Below are 16,002 nucleotides of genomic sequence, written 5' to 3' on the forward strand. Positions count from 1 at the left end.
ACTGCTAACACTCCCGGTTTTCTGTAGCTGCTGGATTTGCCACCGAATCGGAACATGTCGACCAGTCGTCAGCTGAGCGAGAGCAGGGCCATCCCGACCAGGACGGTGTTGATCAACGACACAACGCAGCTACCTCACGACTACTGCACCACCCCCGGAGGCACTTTATTCTCCACCACCCCCGGAGGTAAAGGGACAGCCCGTGTGGGCTTCGGGATGTGTCTGGAAACAAAATGGAGGGCAGGTGTTCTCAGTAAACCCGAGCGCTTCTGTCACTGTGGCCTGTTCAAAACAAAAACAAAGCCTGGCCCCGCCCACACGCTCCCAGGCCGCTCTCCGATTGGCTGGTTTGCAGCGCAGAGATTCTGATGGAAGCCTCGCTGCCTGATTAAGGAAACGTTTGGTTTGTCAATCTTGGTCATTGTCGTGACATGTAGCTTAAAGCAAACACGTCAACTCTGTGTCATGTCGTTTGTAGCACAGCTTGTCTTGCAACATATGATTCACAACATTGCATGTAAGGAAGTACAGTAACTCTAGCATGGACACTGTATATCCCTGCTAGGGATGTTTATTGATTGATTTGCCTTCATGATTCAGAAAATAATGGTGATTCTGAAGTTAAGTGATTATTATTTATAGCATTAAAAATGTGAGAAGAGCTCAACAGCTGCACCAGCAGCTGTGGTAGTGATTTGTGGTTCAGGTGTTGTTTCAACAGTGCGTCACAAACACACATCTGAATATTTTTATCCTGGTTATAAATGAACATTTCAGTCAGAATTTGAACTGAGTCGGTTGAAAACCAGTTTTGTAAAACAGGTGATCTGGGACGGCCAAGGTTAAGTTTAGTGAAATCAGATAATACAAATGAATGCCGTCACTGGTTCCACCTGTGTCTTCCTGCCATGAGGAATCTAGAAGTTTACCATGGAAAAGGACAATAAATCAGATTCATTTGTAGGTAATCAAATAAAAAAGTATACTGCGATGCTATCAAAATGGAGATTATTCTGACTCAGAAAACAAAGAGCAGGTACAGTACTGGACAGACAGGACTTCAGCACAAAGGAAAGACTCACACAGCTGATAAGCAGTGCTCTGACTTAGAGGAAGTGAAGTCATCACTGGCTGGCTCATGTTGCTGGTGATTCACATTCACCTTTCTTCACTTAACTGTTTTTGCCCTATTTGGTTTGGAAATTTCAACTGGGGCCATCACTGTGAGACTGATGATGATTATAATGATTACTTTAGCAAAAGGAAAGTGCTTGCAGAAAAGTCAATTATTTGACTAATCACCCAATTAAACATTTATTTCTTCAGATGGAGCAGAATAACTGACACTTAATGTTTGTCCTGTTGCAGGGACCCGGATCATCTACGACCGGAAGTTCCTCCTGGACAGGCGCAACTCCCCCATGGCCCAGACTCCGCCGGCTCACCTGCCTGTCATCCCCGGAGTGACCAGCCAAAATGTCCTACGTGAGAACAGGAAGAACGAAGCCAACAACCATATCAACCACCGTGATGGCAAGCCCACAACTGGTAAGACTCATGTAATAGGAATTTTTTTTATCGGTATTGGCCGTCACCAGTTCTCTAAAACAATCCAGCCTGATCCTCTCACACCTCTTTTTTTTTCTAGGTGATGATGCTCAGTTTGAAATGGACATCTAACTGACAGGAACAGCACCAGCAAAAAGCAAATGACCTGGCATCACATGTGCCAGTGGCTTGGCTTGTAGAATCCAATGTTGTGAGCCCTCATGGCAGCCATCTTCTTTAACTCTCTGTCTCACTGCTGGATGTAATGTGTGTAAACCATGGGGAGTCAGTATATCATGCATACAGGTACAGTGCTGCCAACTCTGGAAGGTTTATTTTGTATAGATTTCCATGGTCACCCATCGCTGTACAAATCAACAACCACTCAGGCCTGGATATTATGTACCCAGACACAAGGTCCAATTAGTCGACTGCAGTGCTCATTTTACAGCTTTCTGAGTCGGGATCCTCAACAGAGCTCACTGTCAAACCCGTACTATTCTGAGTTAATTGGGGGAGGAAGTGGTCATTTTTTAAAACTGGCCTTAGAATCAGTCAAAAACTTTGATATTCATATTCAGACTTTGGTTCTGCAGGCCTGTGTGTGCATGTTATTTAAGTGATTTGTTTTTCTTTTTTTGTTTTTGGAACTACTTGAAAAGGTCCACAATCTATTATCGTTTGTTTGGTCAGTTTAGTTTCCCCCTGACGGTCTGTAAAAGGGATGCTACTTGTTTTCATTTTCCCAATTAGGCGATAATTTCATGCAATTCCAAGATTTTAGCTGTCATAAGCAACACGAGCCTGTGAAACTTTCTGATTTTCAGAGGAACATTTTTTTAAAGTGAATCTTAGGCTGTGACGTTGATCGTTTTTTAATTCATCAAATAATTGTATTTCCCACTATTACTATAAAGCTAATTGTAAATCCATCAACTAAACGCTCTTCATTAAAATTAGATTTTAGAAAAATATATCAATAATCAAACCTCTTTGGTCGTCACGATCTTGCTCTAAATTTAATTTACACATTTTACCCCCTGCCGTGAAACGTGAAAACACTTTTAAAACCTACTTAGGCTTAACTGGTTTATTGTTTTGGCGGGGGAGTTGTGTTCATTCATAAGAGTGTTCACACCTGTAACATCCGTCCTGATTAATCTGATCACAAGGGGTCTGCCCCAAATTCAGGTCTTTAATTCAAATTAGTCAAATCTTAATACCTGCATTCAGCTCATTGATTCACTTAGTACACTACTCCTCTCTCTCTCTCACACACACACACACACACACACACACACACACACTCTCACACTCTCACAAATGCTGTCATTGGACTCATCTGTAAAGTCAGACTGCGTAAAAAAAACATCATTCTGTCTTCACAGACCAAATGATGTCAATGATTATTTGCATATAGAGCGGGTAAGTGAGATCCAGGAGATGCTTCCAGGACAAATTTTAATGTCGGGTGTGAACAGACAAACTTCACGCTGTTCACTTGTGATCAGATCTCTCGGGACAGAGTTAATATCAGATCTGAACAGGGTCCAAGAAAAGGAGTAAATACTTTCTGAATCTCCAGACCAGCTACACATGTAGAACAAATAGGAATAGGTTAAATTTAAATTAATGGGTGGAATATGAGATTTTTTTAAGAAACTTGAAATAAATCCTGATGTTTTATATGCATTTTATTGTTGAATACAGTTTATTGGTATTGAGGGTGATTAGTTTGGGAATAAGAGCTGTCAAGCCTTTGGATTGGTCAAGGAACCAGGAAACACTGTTTGAACCGGGCTTGATGGAGGCTGTCCCTTAATCTACAAATCTGTCCCCAGTGTCCTTAATCCACTTTACGTTACCTGTTCACGTGTCATGTCTGCCCATGCCTTACTTGACATGAAATGCAGTAACTATAAACCTAGGCTCCTTGTCATCAATTTGTACTTTCCAACAGATGTTTATTTTTTCACTGTAACATTGAATAGGTAACATTGTACTTAACACTTGAGAGAGAAACAAATAGGTTTTATGGGTTTTTTTTTCCTTTCATAATTTCCTTCCTCATGCAGCTGTGAAGTTTGAACGTGTGATGACATTCGTGTCATTCTGGGATTCTGAAGTACGTAGGGTGATGTGGTTAAAAGAGCGCCACGCGCTCATTTAGTCTGTCATCATAGTCATTACTGCTTATTGTGCTCAGTCCAAGTAGTAACTCTGAACTTGGCCCAAAAAAAAAATCACGATAGACATTGTGTTTTTGTTGCATTTAAAATCCATTCATTAATTTCTCTGCGTGAATGGAACCACTGAATGGCTGACACGATATATTTCATAGATTTTATTTAATTTCCTTTTTTTTGGGCTTGTAATTAACTCTGGCCATGTTTGGTGTCGAGTACATCGAGGGGATTGCTTGAACCCGATTTGCATTGCACATTTTAATTTTGGCGATAAAGCTCTGTATAACAGCATAGTCATTCGGATTGCAGATTTATATAAAATCAGTTTGGTTTGACAATGAGGGCTTTAACATTGTGTTGAAAGAGATGTGGAACAAAGTAACTGTTACCATCTGTTCAGATTTTAAACAACTTTTATTTTCACTGAATCTCCAACGGCAGTGGACATTATTGCTGCGAGATCAATAAAGTTCCGTAACAAAGAAAATGCGATGTTTTGTGTGCTTGTTTGCTTATTCAGACACAGACAAAAACAGAGATGGAGTCATTCAACATGTCTAGATATGTTCACTCATTATTTGATTAACACAGTGTTCTTTTACCTCAGTTACACTGATTCATGCTCAGCAGAGTGGAGCTCTCTCCTCATCAGAAATGTCACATCACAAGTGCTCATTAACAAGCTAAAAATAAAATCTCTTTGTTATCCCATTCATGCCCTCATTCATGGGACCCAATTATTCCCTCAGGTGACCAACTGTATTTCTCTTACAGACTAATATATGCATATTAGCAAATACTGTCTTTAAAGAAGGGTAATGTATGTAAATGTATGCTGTTTAGTTATTAGCTGTGTACATGACCCACAGTTTCTTAGAGTACTGTAAAACTGCAAAAGTGGATATGAAGAGAAGGTCAGACTGGTCATTTTCAAACTGCACACATTTAATCTTGGAATCAATATTTTGAGAATTGTGACATTCATGAAGCATGTGTTTCTTTTGGAGCCGTTCTTCTTGGATGTCATTTGGCTTTAGTAATTTATTTGTAAAAACAGACATTGCAAACAAATATACACCAAAATTATGTTTGCTTTTGTTTAAAAATGTTGATTTAATTCATTGAGTTAAAACTCCAGCATGGTGTTTAATCAAATGAACACAAGCATAGTGCTGGTTGAGCATTGTAGAAGGGTTTCTTGGTGCACAGGGAAATAAGGAAGATGCCATCTAGTTTCTGCTGGGTGTTTTGTACTTAATTAGAATTGGAAAGTGACATAAACAAAGAGTACATAAACAATGTAGAGAGCGTGGTGGGTGATGGCTGAGGAAAGGGATCAATAGAGACTAAGTGCAAAGTGTAGCCCAGGTCCCATCTCCCCAGTGTGTTAATCTGACCATGAATACATCTAAATTATTGTGAAATGTGTATATCTGTGCATGCATTTGCACTTTTATTACATCATTTCATTCCTGTTATTTATCTCAACAGTGCTGCAGAGATTACAGTGACTCCTGCAATACTGACACCATATGGATGCAAGAGGATTCCCCTTATATCAGTTGTACACTATACAATGCTGTATACATTAGTAATATAGTTACTATATATTATATATTTTATAATGCACACACCCAGCAGGCGTAGCCCTCGATTTGACTCCACAGTTTTTGTATTTTATTTACAAACTTGAAAGTAGTTTAATTAATGAGAGAAAGGAGAAATAGGTTACAGGTCTTATTTCTTCACCCAGCGTGTGTAGTAACACGAACCAAACTTAAAAATGCTTTTAAAAAATAAGTCGTTCCTCACCTTTTTTTACGATTTTTAATCAGGCATAGCTTGTGCGTGCCCGGGCCATTTTTGAGCAGGCATTATTGCGGCCGCCTGCGGGTCCTTCCTCCTTTTCTACGTCCCTGAGCGAGGCCGACGTAAAGATGGTGAGTGTTGTGGCGAGAATTAAAAGTAAAATCTGTTCATCATCGCGGCCATCCGTCCATTCACACACGATTAATACAGACTGGGTGATGGGGAAAGTTTGCTTTATATTAAAATGTGGATATTGACGCGGGTGGGAGAGAATTGAGTGAAAATGAAGCGGCACCGTCCTGATGCTATCCTGACTGACGTTACACACTCACACTGGATCCAACCCGCTTTGAGACAGCGAATATTATTCCCTCTTTATATTTTCCTACGGTTTCACTTCAGAAATGGCCTCCTCCTCCTACACAGCTGCTCCTAAGCATGGGACATAGATGTTAAAAGTATTAATTATACCGGGAAGTGAAGTAGTAGCTCCTTGTGGCTAACGTTAGCACACAGTACGCCGCCATACGTGAGCAGGCCCTCAGTGTAGGCGACCACGGATATCTTAAATACACATACTCGGGTTTATCCATTTATTTTCAGTGTGTAACAGAACATACAGTGTCAGGGCTGTGGAGGATTTCTAGTTCACGTGTTAGCTGAGAATCTACACCAGCATGATGGCTGAGAAGCTCATGAGCCACTTTTTGTTGCATTAGCATTTGTGGGAGATGATTCTAAGAAACTGTGATAGTAAGTGTGATCTTTCCTTTTCCCCCCAATTCAGAATGACACAGTGACAGTCAGGACTCGCAAGTTCATGACGAACCGGCTCCTTCAGAGGAAGCAAATGGTGAGCATCCATGTTCTCTTCCACCTTGGAGTTCTCATCTTTCACACCTTCTGTCGCTTTTATAATGTTTCCCCCTTTGTCTGCGTGTCCCTGCAGGTCGTCGATGTCCTGCATCCCGGCAAGGCCACAGTCCCCAAGACTGAAATCAGGGAGAAACTCGCCAAGATGTACAAGACCACTCCTGATGTCGTGTTCGTCTTCGGCTTCAGGACTCAGTTTGGTGGCGGCAAGACAACAGGCTTTGCTATGGTCTACGACTCTCTAGACTACGCTAAGAAGAATGAGCCAAAACACAGACTGGCCAGGGTGAGTTCTTACAGTCAGGCTACGCATCAAAATGAAAGCTTTGCCAGTTCATGGGCAAATGCTGAATTTTATGTGGTGTTAAACAGCAGAGAAGCATCCTGCCTCTTTAAACTCTGCAACAATTTGCAGCTTCAGTGTCGTATTATCTGAATCTCTAACCCAGTGTCAGGCGGGCAGTCTTTGCTTATTGTAGAGGCAGAGTTTTCAGCCACTGAGTTTACTGTAGTTTATATGTGAGTAGCTTGCAGAAAGCAGCAATACAACTCCTGAGGGCTTTTGAACCTGCAATTTTGTCCTTAAATTTGTAGTCAGCATAGGAAACATTTTGCATTAAGATATGTGCTGTTTTAGTTGTTTTTATATCAAGTTAATCAGTTATGGACGGTTGTAGAAACTCATTACTCACTTAGTGTACTACATCATAGAAATGATTGTGTATTAGAAGCTCTCAAAACAATCATTATGTCATTGTCACTTTGTTTGTCGCATATACTGACATCAGTCACAATTAGGATCTTCAGTCACTGCACAAGATTTATAGATCATATTTTGTCTATTTTTGAGAACAGCTCATTCAAAGCAAATATCTGTTGACACTGCACGTTCTTAGATCTACAGCAATACACCCTCCAAGTTTGACGATGATTGGTTGAGGGTTGACATGAAAACTGCAATATGCAGATCCCTTGATTTATAGTTGGATGAATTAAAGCAACACCTTGTAATGACATGCTTGTTCCTTTGTGTTCCACAGCACGGTCTCTATGAGAAAAAGAAGACCTCAAGGAAACAGCGCAAGGAACGCAAGAACAGAATGAAGAAAGTACGAGGCACCAAGAAGGCCAGTGTGGGTGCTGCTGGCAAGAAGGTAATTTCACTGTTTTGCATACTTTCTGACAAAGTGTCGCTGACCACAATTGTAGTTTTGCACAACTTTAAAAGGGCTATATGTATGTTTTTTTCTACATAGACATTGTTAGCATTAGCAGCTGTTAATGACCAGTCTAGCAGAAACCTTGAGTTAAGCTTGAAAGAAAAATCCTGTACTTGCCAAGACCTGCCTCTAACGGTGGAACGCAAGACTGCAACTCTTGTTTTGCTTCCGTTTCTGTCACTTGTTTCCTTCTACCTAAGTTAGCATAAACAGCTAGCACCAGCATCGCTGGCCCATCTCCTCACTTTCTTTTAAAACAAGTCACTGTAATGTCCAGTATGTCCTGAAGAAGCACTGCTCAGAAGGCTTATCATAATGTCATTAGGTGGCAGAGAAAACATGCCTGTAGAACCTGTAACATGAAGTAGTCCAGTGGTAATCAACCATGGATAAATATAACTTGTCTTTCTTAATCAAACTGTACATTTCAGTTCATAATTGTTCCTTTAATTTAATTTCTCATCTTTTCCCACCTTGCTATAATCTTTGTTTTTCACAATGTTTCCTGCTTTAATTTCCTTTGTCATCGTTCCATCGTATCAAATGTTCTTCTGGAACTGTAGAAGGTAAATGTTCATGGATAGACTAACGACAGTGTGCAGCTAATCGGAGCCTGATAGACACTCGTTAACTTCCCAGCATTTACATCCTCAACTATCATCTGAGCTGCTTTTCACCTTGGATGTACACAATACATCCAATATCAAATGTGACCCACTGGTTTACATTTAACCAGGCAACATTCCTGCTCCCACTGCTAATGGTCACCTTCAACTGCTAATAGTGCTTCACTCCATGTTTTGGAAAGATGAAGAGATTAAAAACCCTGAATTCCCCTAGAATAGGTCTGTGAAATGTAATCCCTGCTGGTCTGCATATAATATCATGCACTACCCTCTGTAATGGCTACCACGCAATGGTTTATAAATATATTGATGCTAACTAACCCTGTATCCCATGGTTTCTATGGAATGTAGTACAAAACCTGTAGAGTAAAGTCCACTCAGATCTTTTCTGTTCCACAATTCAAGTTTCAACACGTTAACCTTATTTCCCCCCCCATATTTGTTCTTGATTTTGCTTCCCATGGATTTCTTTTGCAGAAATGAGGTGTCGTTGTGCAGGTATAGAAGCAGCATGGTGTGCTACTTTGTAGCACATCCAGAGCTGATAGACCTGAGCTGTGTCATGCATGTCACACCCTACTTCCCCCTGCAGTTTTCCTCCAGTGTTTTTCCCACGTTGTTTCATAGGTTTTTCCTCTGTTCCACCCCCTCATCCCTCTGTCTCTGCTACATACTGAGCTTATCCTTCAGGATGTGTCCACTGGCTCACTAGACAAGTGCTTTCTAAGTGCTCCAGATTCCTTGTTTTTAGATGCAGAACCTCAGTGTAGCATGTAGATTGTAGGTTAGTGTTTGTATGGGGCAGCTGAAATATTGCTTTATCAACGTGTGAATTCTTCACTGAAACATTTTCCCATTAAAGTCGTAACAATTTTATTAATTGAACATGAAGTTTTCTACTATGGTGTTAAGGTTAAAACTGTTTCTCACTTTATAAACAATTTAACATGTGTGGTCCCATTTTACCTTTTTTAAAACCTGATGTTCCTCACATGTTGAGTGTTTAATGATTCAACTTGATTTGGTTCTTGTCCTAATTCTGCTGTTCTCTCCTCACAGTGAGTCCGGACAGTCAGCGAGGGTCTACGTGCTCAACATGCTCTTGTATATTGTCATCAAATAAAAGTTTGGAAAAAATTGACAAACACTTTGTCCTTTTTGGTGTTCTCATTTGAATAACCATGGTCTGCTTGAGCCGAGTTCATCGTCTTGAACTCATGACATGAAACTATGTCTGTGTGTTTTTGTGAGTCCCTTAAAGTCTGAGTACCATTTGCTCCAGACTGTTTGTACCCAGGATTGATGAAGGGTGAGATGCTTGGTTAGGTTTGGGACAGCTGTACACAAACATTTAACATTGCTTTGACATTTAACTCTCGAACCTCTAAATTCTATGCTTGTTTTGTTTTCAATACAAAATACATAATGGTCTTTGTAAGGACTTTGGCCCTCATCAATATTTAACCCCAGTAGAAGAAACCTTTGAGTTTGTATAACAGTGACATCTAGTGGTTTTGTTTTGACATTACTTCAAAGCAACTTAAATAACACCTAAGCCATTCATTGCTGTGAATTTATTTAATAGGATTTGCTAAGGTCAAATTTGATATTTAGATTTCAATTTTTTTTTAAGACATGAGAACATAATGACCATTTAAGGTCATTTGTTTCCCTTGTAATTTATCATTGCACTCATTTGCAAATGTTTTAGATTTGCACTAAAGGTAATACATGAATGGACATGATGAGTTGTTTACCTGCTGGATATTTACTTGGTACTATTTACTTCCAAGCCCCCAGTGATGAAATTGTACTAATATGCAGATAAACCTGTCTGCATGTGCACTTTTGCCTTTTTCCGGTCTATAAACACCATTTGGAACAGAATGGATATCCCACTTTGCAGCGTGACCTTTACAGATCATTTGCATAGAAATACCCTGAGACTGTGTAAATGAAGTGATTAAAATGCCAGGGAATGGTCTGTCCTCAGGGTAACCCCCCACCACCACCCCCTAATCTAACTCTTCTATTGATATCAACATTTCCTTGTGCTGTAGATGCAGGAACCACCTCTTGTGGCTTCCTGGGTTCATGTGTTTAGTTTCAGTGCAGGAGACGTGTGTCTTTGCTCTAAGAATCAAAGCAGAGATCTAAGAAGTTCATCGAAGATACATTACATCATTAACAATCGCAGCATGCAACAAGAACAGTACTCGCCGTTATTATTGCAACTAAACAAACAAGAACTTTTAACCTCCATAGACTTTTAAACAAGTAACAATTCTCAGGATCATCATCCAAATGCTGCAACTACTTTACCCAACTTATTGCAACATAATTGACCGTAAATAAGTTACACACGTTATATAAAATTATTTTAACGCTGTTATTTGACATAATATTCATGCCTGTTAAAACTCTTGTATATAGGCCAGACATTTCTCCACCAGTCCTCTGCCTACACCACCGGGGAAAAAATGAAAACCAGCTTGGAGGCACATCCATTGACACATTTTAAATTGGGGGCTTTTATTTCCCAACAGAAAGCCATATATGTATATTTATCCAGCATCCCCTTGGGCAAAGCTTCAATCGATGCTTCCCAGCCAAGGTTAAACACTGATAGTTATCAAGATAATTCAAAAGTCCAGTAACAAAGAAACGTGAGTTATCAGGACCTCTTTCATTAAGAGGACGGTGGACTCGGTGAATGTTTTAAAGGAACATCTTTTTCTTTGCTACAGAGCGTAGGGACATTTAACAAGTTGACACCAAAACATTTGTGTTATATTTTTTCCCCAACAGGATCCTTAACACACCATGACCCAAAAAAGTAGAGCAGGCAGTGTCGTTAATCTCTGCTAAAGTGTGTGTGTGTTGTATAGTGCCACTGGGTGAGAGTGGGTGGGTGACTTGCTTAGAAAGGTGCAGTGGACGAACCGGGAAAAAAAGGCAGTGGTGTGTCTCACAGCTCTGCGGTGCTCTACTGGTGTGTGGATGTGGGAGGTTTGACATAAGTGGAGCTTTCAACCCAGGGACTGGTAACAGATGGTGTTGGGAAATTAAGCTCCTGTCTCCACAGCACTGTCGCTCCGTCCCTGGAGTCTCTGCCTCTCTGTCTTTGTCTCTCTTTCCCTTTCTTCTTGCAGCCCCTGTTATTTTGTGTCCCACAATCCTTGTCTTTGCTGTTTTTTTCCCCCTCTTCTTCATCTACCGGCCCCCTCCTTTGTTTCAGCCATTAGATAAGTGAAGTCTCTTTCCCTCCACGCTCTCCCTCCCCTGTGTTTGTGTTATAACAGGGAAGCAGGATGACATCAGGAGGATAGTTAGCAGGGCGTAATGCAATAAGCAAGATGTTATTGAAAGAGTGACAGGAAGGTGCGGTATGAACTGAGAGGACGACAGAGAAGATGGGTTGATGGCCGATAGGCGAAATGAGAGATAAATGAGGGGGAGTTGAGCTGCAACGCAAAGGTCGTGCTCGCAGGTACGTCTGCAGGAGGTGTACGGTAGAGGTGCAGTCTCTGTGGGGCCTGCAGGGACCCCCCCCCCCCCCCCCCATACATACCAAATAAAACCAGATAAAGACCACACTCACCTCTGCCCTCCTCTGGAATAGGACAGACCTCTATAATGAGAACTGTCCCCTGCCTGCCTGCACGGCGAAGGTGTTTGTGCAGTCAGGTTTTTGACAGACGGTTACGAGGAACACGTGTTTACACCCTCACAACAGGTGCTGTTTTAATGGCCGGTCTCTCTCCATGCAGAAAGCTGAGTTGTGGTATTATAATGGAGAAAATGGAAAGAATTCCTGATGACTCACTGTTTGTTTTTGTACATGCGGATCAATAGCTGCAATAGATGTCACAGCCTCACTGTTTCCCCTTGTACCAGTTCATTAGTGTGTGTCCATGTGGCTTCTAAACTAGATATTATGCTGTAATTTAGTTTAGGAACCATATTTCTCTTATATGGGATGTTCCAGTGAATTTATGTTTATAATTACTGAGCTTGCTTGTGTTTGTTCTGCAGCCATCAGCTACAAACTGTATGTTTTCAGTGGCACTGTGAACATTTTTGCAAAGGGGCAACTTGGTGCTGTAAAGTGTGGCCATGCATTCGGGGATGCTATGCATCTTAATGAGGTGTGTCTCTCTTGTTGGCCTCAGCAGGGAAATCATCACAGCTCATTTTGCAGTCCTGCAGTGTCCTATCAGCTTTGGCAGCCTGCACTAAGTTCACTCCATCTGCCAGTTGCTAGGTGCTGATATATAAAATGATCTGTGCCTCGGTAGCCCCTGAGCACCAGGGAAGTGATTTGCTTTTTGAGGACAAACTGTGTTTCGTGAATCCTAATTATCCTCTTTGCATCAGCAGCCCGACATGGTTTTGTCATTCATCCCTCTCTGGAAGTGGCAGACGGGAGAGAAAAAACCTGCAGCGAACTACATCTGCCCAAACAGACACAGCTACATTGGATGAATTGTGTTGTAGCCAAAATGCAACAAAGGTATTTTCATCAGTCCATTTTCACAGATTCAGTTCGAGGTGGAAAGCAAACGCTACCTGCTGTCTTATTCTGGCGCTCTTAACGGTGTGCACATATGAAAAATCACTTCTCGGTTTCAGTCATGTGAGGCGTATTGAAACCACTTTCACTGTGGCCTTTATTTAGACTGCAAACATGCTGTCTGAGGCTCAGAGGACATCAGGCTGGTGTAAAAGCATGTCAGCCCACCTGCCTCCCCGCCAAGCCACCCACATCCTGAGGAATTCTGAATTTTTTGTTGGCACGGAAGAAAAGAGTGTGGAGCAGGAAGAAAGGGGTAGTGGGGGGGAGTAAGGTGCAGGGCTGAAGTGGAGGGGAGTGGAGGAAAAAACGGTTTTGGCTGAAGGGGATTTAAAGGAGAGGGAGAATCGGGAGGGTGCAGTAATGAGAAAGGGCAGCAGATGTGAGTGACAGTATGATGGAATGCTCTGTGTGATGGCCACGCTGTACACTCCAGACTGTGTGTGTGTGTGTGTGCGTCCTTGGGTTTTAGAGAAACTATCATATCGTCTTATCAGGTTCATGCGAAAATTCTGTTCCTTACCCTTCACAGTCACTTTCAGTCAATTAAGTTAAATGATGCAAGAATAAAAGGGCAACTTTCAATTCACAGAGAGACAGTAAGCTTTGATCAATACATCACTGATAGTCCATCCATTATTGATCCCAGCTGAAGACTCAATGTCATCTCTGTTGTCCTGTACCGACTGTTGTTACTTTACAAACGCATAACTCAACTCATCCTGCTGCTGAACTACGGTTCCCACACCATGTTGTCCATGTCCGATAAAAAAAATCTCACCAGACTCCATCCTTCCATCGCTACTGCGCAGACTCTGACTCCAAATGACATGAATGGCTCAAGATGGCAACGTTTGTATCTGGGATACATTATCTTGATTTGATCTGACTGATCTGAAAGTGGTATTGATCTTGTCACCTGACTCCAGGCAAGAAAGGGAATTGTATTTTCCAAAATATCAAAACGACCTAAATTGCTTGGTCCCGCTCTTCAAACTTTGTAAGGGCTTTAGAGTTTGACAGAAACAAAATATGAAAACCCAAAGAGAAAGTGCACCACACAAACCTAACTGGTGTATAACTTGTCCTTATTCTACAGACACTAACTGCATATGGACAAATTTATAGATCCAATTTATGAACAAAACGCTCCCTGGAGGACGAGAATGGTCCAGTTTTCTTCGATCAATGAAACAAATTTGTGTTTGGGACTTGACGCAGCATCACACATCCTCCATAGCATCAATATGACTGTGGTACATGGTTTTCCAATAGCAGTTTAAAAAAACAAATAGTCTCTGTCTCTTGTGGGTCCACGGTGGTTTGATATAGTCGCTCTGCATCCTCAGAGAACGCGGTAAAAATTGTAATGGACTTCCTTGTGAGGACGGGACAAGGTTGTCTCTTGACTTTGCACAGCTCTCGGCTGTCTGTGTACGGCTGAGTTATTCTGCCATTTTTCAGCCCGTGCACATTCCTGCACTCATTGGTATTCCTATTCATATTACCCTCTTCAATCAGCAGCAGAGAAGCTCTGATTAATGGCAACAGTGAGAGCAATCTCCCAGTGATTCATTAAACAGGACTGGCATGAATAAAAAGGGAGATTTGCTCATATTGCCTCTCAGAGCCAATAATATGTTCTGTCGCTGGAGAAATGTATAATTCATGGTGTTGTTAGTGACTCTCAACATATCCCCTCCCTCATACACTACATATGAAATGAATGAAAAGTCAAGTTAGTCATTACCATTATATTAGGTCATCGTTAGAATAACTGATGTTCCCTGTTTAAGTTTGGGACTCTCAATTTACTAACCAGTCTGTTAACACATAATTAAAATCATATTATTCCTGTTTGAGTGATCGTCTCCTTGCTGGTACGTTTTGTGCTAATCCATAGTGTTCATGTGTCTGGAGGTAGTTCTAGATTGTTTTCTTTTGATTATTCCTTTGTTCGGGAACATAAGTAGCTAATTCAGCACAGGAGACTATTAAACGAAATATTTATTTGGTGCAAAACTGTAAAAGTCTTCTTTTTTCTATGGAGATTTGTTTTTAATTCAGACATATATTAACTCATAATACCCTTGGGAGACTTATTTGGTTTTTATTGCTTCATACATCTAGAGAAAGTCACGATAATATACTTTTTCTGCCAGAACTTGCCGGTTGGGTATTTTACTAAATAGTGTGAAGTGACCTACTATACATTTAAATAGTGTTCAGCTTTGAAGCTGCTGTATTTCTGTGTTTGCTGACTCATAATAATTGGATGTGTGTACTATTTTGTTTGAGTTTTGTTTTTATGGCTCAGTGAGTCCCTTTACTTAACTGACTATGCAAGATTATCATTCTGATTCAATTTACACTTTTTACTCACAATAAAATAAATGTTAAATTTAAAACACCAATCCCAGTGACGACCATAAGTAGTGCTAAACATCATGAGGCAAAAAACAACATAATCTCTTCAATGTGCATTTCAGGGTTATAGGTTAAAGACTCATAAAAAAAATATGGCTTTTCCTGCGCGCTGATTCGGAGACATTCCCCAGAGCCTGAAACATTTACAATACACCAAACCCATCTCTGGAAAATCACCTCAGCGCTCCCATCCACCATATTATCACGGATTGATTTCTATCAGACATTACCCCCGCAAATGTGCATGAGCATGGGCCATCAGGCGAGTGTCATTACTGCTGCTCATTTGCGAGGTAAGAGACGATCAGATGTGACAGGGGCGGAATTAGCTTTGTGTTGGCTCTCCGTCACTCTCATCCTCAACTGCTGCTGGGTGGGGGAGCATGATTAAAAGGATATATAATACCACCCTGCACATTAAAAGGCACCATGCCCCACTTTTCCCTCCCACCTACACTGTGTGCGGCACACAAAGGCCGTAGCCCTGGCTGCTCCTCTGTAGTGCATGGTGTGGCGAGGCAAGCCTCCCCTATTCCCTGCTGCCTTTCTTCCTCAAGGTGATTGCTGATCTGAGAGATAAAATGGATGAAAGCATCCAGGTGGAAAGCCAATCATATAGAGATCCCCCTGTATTGCTTTTTCATTATAGCACACCTACATGAAATGGATGTATCAGCCAGTGTAACTGAGCCGAGGCCATGTTGCTCTACACCAGCTCTACAGTGGTATCTTTTGCAGCG

At 41.2% G+C, this 16,002-nt stretch overlaps 2 protein-coding genes across 3 annotated transcripts; both read left to right on the forward strand.

The window, feature by feature from the left end:
- Positions 1-52: 52 nt before the first annotated feature.
- On the forward strand, positions 53-4,221 carry eif4ebp2 (eukaryotic translation initiation factor 4E binding protein 2). The gene is made up of 3 exons (XM_020096817.2): positions 53-187; positions 1,369-1,548; positions 1,649-4,221. Exons 1-3 carry the CDS (start codon positions 55-57, stop codon positions 1,678-1,680), a joined length of 345 nt encoding a protein of 114 aa, XP_019952376.1. The 5' UTR covers positions 53-54; the 3' UTR covers positions 1,681-4,221.
- A 1,360-nt stretch (positions 4,222-5,581) lies between these two features.
- rps24 (ribosomal protein S24) lies at positions 5,582-9,407 on the forward strand. Of its 2 annotated transcripts, none has more exons than XM_020087494.1 (5): positions 5,582-5,674; positions 6,331-6,396; positions 6,493-6,702; positions 7,457-7,570; positions 9,322-9,407. In XM_020087494.1, the coding sequence occupies exons 1-5, from the start codon at positions 5,672-5,674 to the stop codon at positions 9,322-9,324; spliced, it is 396 nt and encodes a 131-aa protein (XP_019943053.1). In that variant the 5' UTR covers positions 5,582-5,671; the 3' UTR covers positions 9,325-9,407. The 2 variants fall into 2 exon arrangements, with proteins under 2 accessions (XP_019943053.1, XP_069394429.1); XM_069538328.1 differs by lacking the exon at positions 9,322-9,407 and adding an exon at positions 8,740-8,760.
- Positions 9,408-16,002: the final 6,595 nt, after the last annotated feature.

Source organism: Paralichthys olivaceus, chromosome 14 (assembly GCF_024713975.1).
Source record: "Paralichthys olivaceus isolate ysfri-2021 chromosome 14, ASM2471397v2, whole genome shotgun sequence".
NCBI classification, from domain to species: Eukaryota; Metazoa; Chordata; class Actinopteri; order Pleuronectiformes; family Paralichthyidae; genus Paralichthys; species Paralichthys olivaceus.

Excerpts from the sequence above, each read along its gene's own strand:
- eif4ebp2 (XM_020096817.2), top strand. The coding sequence starts at position 55 with ATGTCGACCAGTCGTCAGCTGAGCGAGAGCAGGGCCATCCCGACCAGG. Across the intron at positions 188-1,368 it reads ATTCTCCACCACCCCCGGAG|GGACCCGGATCATCTACGAC; the intron begins GTAAAGGGACAG and ends GTCCTGTTGCAG. Across the intron at positions 1,549-1,648 it reads TGATGGCAAGCCCACAACTG|GTGATGATGCTCAGTTTGAA; the intron begins GTAAGACTCATG and ends TTTTTTTTCTAG.
- rps24 (XM_069538328.1), top strand. Across the intron at positions 6,397-6,492 it reads TCCTTCAGAGGAAGCAAATG|GTCGTCGATGTCCTGCATCC; the intron begins GTGAGCATCCAT and ends GTGTCCCTGCAG. Across the intron at positions 6,703-7,456 it reads CAAAACACAGACTGGCCAGG|CACGGTCTCTATGAGAAAAA; the intron begins GTGAGTTCTTAC and ends TGTGTTCCACAG.